Below are 8,539 nucleotides of genomic sequence, written 5' to 3' on the forward strand. Positions count from 1 at the left end.
CTCCGTCAAGATCTCTCCCTGCCAAGGAGCAGCTCCAAATTCTCCATCTTTTAAAATGTAGAATAAGCATATATATTCTCTTTCACTTTGTCCCCAGGATTGGCAGGTTAGAAGAAGAAAGAAACAAGAGAGGGAGGGAAGGAAAGAAAAAGGGAAGAAAACAGAAAAGGATGGGGGTGGGACTTTTCCCACAGCTAATCTGCTGCTCTGCCCTCCTCCCCAGTGCCCGGAACCCCAGGAAACACTCAGGCAGCCCAGCCATGATTCCTGCAACTCTGAATTCTCATATTCAGCTAATATTCTAGTTCTAATCATACAGCCTAAGACCAAATTAGCATTTTTGGAAGCCTCATGCATGTTGGCTTATACTGAGTGGATAATTTATTAGGCTTTTATCACATATGCTTTAGTTTAGGTACATCTCCTCCGTTCTGTACCTGACCTTGAAAAACAAGAGTTCCCACCTGGCTCAGTGGGTTAAGAACCTGACTGCAGTGGTGAGGGTTGCTGTGGAAGAGTGGGTTCAATCTCAGAAGGTGCAGTGGATTGAAAGGATCCCACATTGCCTCAGCTGGGGCTCGGATTCAATCCCTGGCCTGGGAACTTCTATGAGCCCCCAGTTCAGCCATAAAAGAAAAAACAAACAACAAATGTAAAACAGCTGCATCAGTTCAGGAACTTGCACTAACTCTGATGGAATTTTATATCAAGAGTTAGGCCTCCATTGAAAACTTTCCAGGCCTAACTCTCCCTATTGGATATAGTGATCCCCATGGGATATTCCACAGTTGAGCGTTCCTTGAACCATTGCACATGTTACATTTTTCACACAGAGAGTCTGTCACCTGGAAGCATAGAGGGAGGTGGGTGGCTTGTGGGTACTCGCCCCCTCCCATTTCTGGCCTTCTCACTCCCTGCAGGTTCTGTTCCCACCCTGATTGCTGGGTGTGGTGGTTCTTCACCACTAAGGACACCTCTGGCTAAAGGGCGTGCCCACATTTGTGGACAGTGGTGAGCACAGCAGCTCAGCAGGAAGTACCGTGGGATGTCAGAGGAGCAGAACTAGAAAGCCAACCTCATTAGCAAATGTATTACCCACTAATAGAACCTCTCAGAAATTCAATCAGTCATGTACTGGCAATAATACTCTTTGAAATTAGAATCCAGATATCCTGACAAAGTTTAAAAATTAGTCTCTTTAGTTCATGGATCCTTGGTGCTTGATCTTTAAAATATTAAAGGAAAATCATGCTTGCCCCAAAAGTAATAGAATCCTTCTTCTGAAAGTAAGTGAACTAACACCTTACACATCTTGAATAATTTTAGGATTGATCTAATTCAACTTGCTGTCAAACTAAGGAGTCCCAGAAAGCTCTATTGAAACACAGCCCTCATCCAATATGGACAAATTCAGTCCATGCCTTGATTCAGCAGAATTTACACCAGTGAACCTTTCCATGGATGACTGATGGTTTTTTGTCATGCCGCTAAGCATCCAACCATTCTTCAATAAGTTCAAAATAAATTCCAAACTGAGTAGCCTGGCATACAAAGCCCCTTATGATCTCTCTTTCAGTTCACCTTTGCTTGTTTCTGCCTCATACTCTTTCACTCCGACTAAAATAAATTGGTGACTGGTTTGAGTTGCCCCATCTCCATGCTCTCTGAATTTGTGCTTCTTAGTCCACATGCCTTTCCAGTCATTGGACCTCCAACCACACATATGTCTGCAATATCAAAGCCCATTTTTCTAGGCCATCCCTAAAGTAGCTTTTCTCTGAAAGGTCTCTGTACTTACCACAAAAGGAAACCTGATCTTTATGCTCCCCCAAACTCCCACAGCATTTTCTTGGATTGTAGATGTAGACAGAATTACATAGTTTATACCTCCATTTAACTATAAACACCTCTATAGTAAGTATGATTCCTGTATAGTGAGCATGCATTAAAATCAGTCACCATGTAAGGTCTCTCTGGTTTTTTTGGGTTTTTTTTTTGGCAGCCCCACCAAGTAGGTATACATCTCACCCTTAGCCAGCTCCGTTGACTCAAAGTATAAAGCATATCTCTATCTCACAGAGATTCAAGTTGAGGTTCAGAGAAATGGAGGAAATTGTTCAAGGTCACTGAAGCGACTAGAATTTGGACATGCATGTATATTAGGCTTTAAATCCAATGCTCCCTGGTGGACCATGTGCTTTTTCCATTTTTGATTTATCACCTTATTGTCCCTAGTGCCTAATATGATGCCCAGAACAGAGCAGCTGATAAATAAACATGTGTTGAAAGGAAGCAAGAAGAGGGGGAGAAATTAGCAGGAGAGAGAGAAAGGGAGAGTTACAAGGCTATCGTTCCTTTCATGAGACTTTGGGATGTTAGACTAAATCAAGGTTAATCCCCAGCACATATTCTAAAGATTAACTTTTTGTTAAATCTTTACTATTAGTTGTTTTTTCCTTATATGTCCTTGTGATTAAGGGTAATAAGTGCTGCAGACACCTAATGTATTGAGAATTTTAATAATTTCTAGTTATAAGTATTTCTATAAGTGGTCTTTATTCCCATCCATGCTGAAGAATGATTTCTTAATATATTGAATGGAACACAAATAATTATTTGAGTACCTGTTTTATGTTTCCCCTGCTTATTGATTATAGTCAGTTGAAGTCTAGAATGTAAGGGGGGAAAGGACACATTCAACAACCATAATTGGTTTAGTGTCTTAGTTAATTTTTTTCCTAAGGAGATTTCAGTTACAACTTCCTTCTTCTTTGATGTTATTCATCTTAGTGTATCCCATTCAAAGCCCATAATTTTACAGAAATATTTTTAACTTCTTTAAAATGAAGTGATTTATTGCCAAGTTTTAGCAAAATATCAGGTTATATGATGTCTGCTCATATATTTATCGAGCACCTACAACATGGGAGGTCCGAGGGAGTCATAATTAGGCAGATCTTAAATATTAGATCATCAGAGGGTGTGGACTATAAAACTTAAGGAATTATGGTTTGTAGACATTTTTTAAAAACCTTTCCATTGCTGAATATGTTTTTCAAAAGCTGTGCTCTTTGAAATGATCTTTACTAGTTTGCTACCCAAATATATAGAAAATTGTGGGGAATATACAGCAAGAAAAAAAAAAAAAGAGAGAGAATACATAAGGGAATATAGCAGCCTTTTCATATGTAAAAATGATAATTTCCTGAAGGAAAACTAAGCAAAGATAATGACCTAAAATTTCATTTTATGAAATATGGCTAGTTTGGATTAGGGTTTTTATTACTACATAACATGCCCTATTAAATATCCTCTTTTTTTTTTGTCCCACCAAAGGTTTTGCCAAAATGCTTAAGTTTTCTACATTTAATCTTAAGGGTAACTTAATGCTCCTTCCTACCTGAATATATAGCCATTCTAGCACTTCACCTGATGCCCAGAACAAAGTATCATCTACCTTGCCTGCTATTCACTTCAATTGCTGGAAAATTTTAGGGTAATTCAAAGAAGGGGTTTGTCAATTTGTTCAATGAAGGAAAACTGAAATCAAAAACCATTTCCTGCAGCTGGCCACAATTTCGAATCATCGCTAAACCACATACACTGGATTAAGTTTACGAACATACTCTCTTCCTGAAAATTTCAGCAACTGCAATCTTAGTCATCAGATAAATGACTCTCTCCTCCTCTCTTCTCAACAGGAAAACCCAGCACCAAACAAGAATCCATGGGACACTTTCAAAAACCCCAGTGAATACCAACATTACACCACAATCAATGTCTTAGATACAGAGGCAAAGGACGCTTTGGAACTGAGGCCAGCAGAGTGGGAGAAATGTCTGAATTTACCTCTGGACCTGCAAGAGGGTGACTTTCAAACAGAAGTTTAACAAAATCAAAATGGACTGAGGTGAAGACAAAATTTATTGCACTGACACTTAAGACTTGGACTTGGGAAGCCTGACATTTCCATCCGGACAGTGTGACTTTGCTCTGTCAGCACCTCCACGTGCCAAATGTCAGTGGTGTTTGCTTGGTAACTTGTCACTAGTCAGGCTAGTGGAGAGAGGCCCAGGTGTACAGTTCTGACCACCCTGTGTTGTAAGTACCCGTGGAATGGATTTGTAAGGTAATCTTTATAGATAAACCTCAAGCAACGATTCATGTTGTAACCGCTTCATATGGTTTAGTTTTCAAAAAACTTCACCATGAAGCACAATGTATATATTTATGCAGTTTTTAAAGTTTATAACAGTCTGTTTGGCCATTACTACACTTTTTACTTTATAATATAAAAGCAAAGTTTTTGTCATTAAATGAATGTTTGTTGAGCTACATTCTTCATTGCTTTAAATGCAATAAAGTAATAATCTCACTTTTATATGAATAATATATTTCACATCTTTATTATTGCAGTTTTCTCTAGAAAGCTCTGAGTAGCTTTCTCTGCTGCAGCTGTGTATAAAATATTTAAAATGTTGTATGGTGTAAATAAACTTTTGTCTACATATCAGTTTTTTTAGTGCATTTTATTTTGGATTTGTTGAACAGAAATTTACATATTTATAAAGTTTTTTTTTCATTACAGATACTGAAAATGTATTCATGGTTTTAATAGTATACTGTTATTACTCCTTTGAGGCTAATGATTTCTCAAATGTAATAGTAGGTTTGTACAGCGCTTCTGTATTTTCTACTCAAACACCCTTTGGAACAATGTACCATGTAAATGGGGCTTGTCAGAAATCTGCTGCCATCATACTCTTACATAAATATTATGTTTTTTTTCTATCTTGTGGTGAAAAGACAACTAGTAGAAAACAGTAAGTTACCATACAAAAAAAAATAATACAGGGAAAATGTTTATTATAAGTAATGACGTTCACTGCATGTTTCACAAGAGAAACTACTTGTACTGCTGTTCTTCATAGCGTATGGGAAAATGAACCTGTTGGGATTTTTTTAAAAATCATATCTGTATGTTCTCTAACAGAAGGAAAGGGGGAGTGAATGTATTCGGGGGATGATTCATCTGTGATTCGAAGTCTGAGGTGAGCCGACTGCAGAACAGCCCCTGGTGTCCTGTCTGGTGTTAAGAGTGACACCATGATGTCCCCCACACCTGCACGGTGGCCCTGGAGGAAACCCGGGATGGGAGTGGGGGAGGATTTCTGTGATTCCTCATCCTTTCAAGTGGATGATGAGATTGTGCTTTTCAGGGAAGTAGAGGGAGTGGAGAGGAGATTGGCGTCTTCAGAATCTCTAGGATGACTCTCTAGTTGCTGGTTAAGCCTGAGCTGCATTTCCGTGGTCTGGCTGAAATTCAAGAGAGCTGGCTCCTGCTGATCATGACCGTGGGGACCCGGCCCGCAGGCCACGAGGCAGACACCAAGGTGCTTCACCCTCAAGGGCGCCTCTGAGCTTGAGCCTTAAAACCCAACTCCTGTCAGACAACCTTCATGTGCTCCATGTAAAGACGCGAGAAGTATATTTTTAATCAGATTTTAAAAATAAAAGTGACACCATTATGCAAAAAAAAGAGTATAACATAACAGAGGACTGTTTTTTCAATAAAATAAACTTTATGCTAATTATAATGTAATCGTAATGTTTAATGCCTATTAAATTTATCAGATGACTTTCTGGTGATAGAAATAATATTTGATAAACTTCACTTTATATATATTATATATAAACACATGCATATGTACATATATGTTTGTATATATGTGTATATATATATATACTTATATGCACATATACATATGTGCGTATATGTATATAAAATCCATAATGCTCAGCTCCATCCCAGGATCCTATAGAAGGAATGAAAATTGTATATGTAGTTCCACAGTCCAAACTGTAAATTTTTTTTTTTTTAGGGCCGCACCTGTAGCATATGGTGGTTCCCAGGCTCGGGGTCCAAATTGGGGCTGTAGCCACTGGACCACAGCACAGCCACAGCAATGCCAGATCCAAGCCATGTCTGTGATCTACACCACAGCTCTTGCCAACGCCAGATCCTTAACCTATTGAGTGAGGCCAGGGATTGAACATGCATCCTAATGGTTACTAGTCAGATTTGTTTCCTCTGGGCCACAATGGGAACTCCCCAAACTGTAAAATCTTGATGAGAAAAAAAAAAAAAAAAACACAATATGCATATGTTTCAAAACAACTTCTACATATTTAAAAGCATAAACTCAATATATTAGACTCATATTTTTTCTAAAACTATAATATTCTCCAGCCATAAAACAAAGTCTTACATTTTTCATGATTTTTCTCTAATGCTCAGAACTCTAAATATTAGATTAATATATGAAAGCTAACCAAAAATTGTATACTTAAAAATGATAGGGTAAATTTGTGGTTACTCTAAGAAGGATGCTAAGAGGCAGTGATCCTTCCTAATCGTTTCTTAATCTGTAAGGAAAAAAGGTAGGTCAGTGAGTATCATGGAATCATAGTTTTAGGGCAGCCCTCTTCTAGTCCCTGTCTTCCAAGTCCCCGTCGCACTTACACACACATCCTGTACAAAAGTGGGGTGCAGCTGTCCCCTGGACAGTCCTCAGCACATAACTGCAAGCCCACTCATGATCTGCCAGGGTCTTTGTGCCCTTGGACTGGAGCATCTCCCCTCCCCCATGACCAGATTTTACTTAGGCTTCAAGCTACACCTCATATTTCATCTTCACCAAGTTTTCCATGATTCTCCAAGCTAGAAAATAATTTCTCCTATGATCTCTTCTAGCACTGCTTCTGTACCTCTTCCCAGGACTTCTAAAATCTTCTGTCTTGTTTTTTACACCTATTTCTGATATTCTCTGATGAACTGTGAATGCCCAAAGAGCAGGATTCATGTATGATCCATTTTGGGTCTTGTAAGTAACCTGCCACAATAATGTTCACAATATAGCAGATAAACATGTGATGAATTATTTGTGAATTTATATTAGGATTGCTTACAGTCATACATATCAGGTCAGACATCCAGAAGAGTTTATTGAACAACTGTTATGTGTTTACTTCTATAAGGCTTCTGTTTTAGGTAATTCACAATATATTAAAGATATATGTGAAATAATTATTCATATTATTTAAAGATTTAAAAAACTCTAATTACCCCCCTTTTTTTGTCTTTAAGATTACTGCATGGGGCAGGAATTAATTACCCAAAAGATGGGGCTCAGAAGAGGCTAAATGACCCACCTAAGATCATCATAAATAAACAGACCCAATATTAAAGCCCAGGTCTTCTGTCTTCTACTTTGAGGCTATTCCCATGATACCTCAGTGTTCTTATTTGTTTCTTCTAGATTATTAAGTCCTCAAAACAAATAATGAGGAGTTCCCATTGTAGCTCAGCAGGTTAAGAACCTGACTAGTATCAGCTGGGTTCGATCCCTGGCCTTACTCAGTGGGTTAAGGATCCAGAATTGCTGTGGCTCTGCTGTAGGCCAGTAGCTGCGGCTCCAATTTGACCCCTAGCCGGGAACTTCCATATGCTGCAGGTGCAGCCCTAAAAAGAAAAAAGAAAGATGAATGATGTTTCATAGAAATGTTTTTCAGGTGAGTTGTAGAGGGACAAAATTGAAAACATGCATGAGCTGTTTTGGGGGTATGGAGGGAGAAGATTATATCAGAAAAGCACAACTGACCCAAAATAACCGGTGATCTTACATTTGGATCTAGAGTTCACTGTGTAGTTCTCTTTGCACCTGCGTTACTTCTCAAACCCACTTGAAATGGTGTTAATATTTCACTAATTTTCTTATCACTTACACATGTAACAGAAGATGAAAGTGAGAAGCCAACCGGAATTTTCAGTTGGAACTCAGACACTCAGTAAAAATATACAGCTGCAATAACAACAACAACAAAAATGGTATCACCAAAACAATCACTGCTTCAGAAGTCAGTTTATAAATTTTGAATCGCTTTAGAAAAACTTTACTAGTTTCAGTTTTCCAGAGCCATCTTTGTCAAAATCCATTAATGAAATGCTACCATTCTGTAGCACTTCATCAAAGACTATGAGACAAATATGTCTCCAGCCTATCAATCTACACAAAGTTTTACATGATGAAAAAAAAAAATCTTGCCTCCTGAGATGCTTCTGTAATTATCTGTAACTGGGGTAGTACAGCAGGAAAGAGGTTTAATAAGAATAGAGAACCAGAAGAACATAGAGACTGAAGAAATTTTGGCAACCAATGAAAATGGCAATCAGTTGTAGGTGTCAAAATACAAATCCAGACTTAGGTAAGGAGAGCCTTTATTGCAAGGGCAGAGAGACTGTTGTGGTAGGAGAACACGCAAACTGTAAGATCTTTAACATCTCAGATATCAGGCAGAAAGGGGACTGTCAAGGAAGAACTGAATGGGAGAGAGAAGGATGAGCAGATAGTGGGACCAGGTAGCAGAACAAGGAATGTCTTCCCTGACAGCCAGAGACTCCTGGGACACACGGGTAGGGGAGGGTGACACACCTTCCATGCTTGGTTAATCTGACAGCTGTTTAAACTCAAGGGTAGTC

The 8,539-nt window shown here is 38.6% G+C and overlaps 1 protein-coding gene across 25 annotated transcripts in view; it reads left to right on the plus strand.

Annotated features, from left to right (window-relative positions):
- Positions 1–4,513, plus strand: part of ADGRB3 (adhesion G protein-coupled receptor B3) — a 732,591-nt gene extending 728,078 nt beyond the window's left edge. For all 25 annotated transcript variants that reach the window (XM_021072833.2, XM_021072856.2, XM_021072841.2 and 22 more), the window contains one exon: positions 3,702–4,513. In XM_021072833.2, the coding sequence (XP_020928492.1) occupies positions 3,702–3,890 (189 nt within the window). In that variant the 3' untranslated portion in view covers positions 3,891–4,513. The remainder of the gene's footprint in view (positions 1–3,701) is intronic.
- Positions 4,514–8,539: the final 4,026 nt, after the last annotated feature.

Source organism: Sus scrofa, chromosome 1, assembly GCF_054392235.1.
Source record: "Sus scrofa isolate SSC_HxYL_T2T_F1_AM1 chromosome 1, Sscrofa_HxYL_maternal_Yorkshire_Landrace_v2.0, whole genome shotgun sequence".
Taxonomy (NCBI): Eukaryota; Metazoa; Chordata; class Mammalia; order Artiodactyla; family Suidae; genus Sus; species Sus scrofa.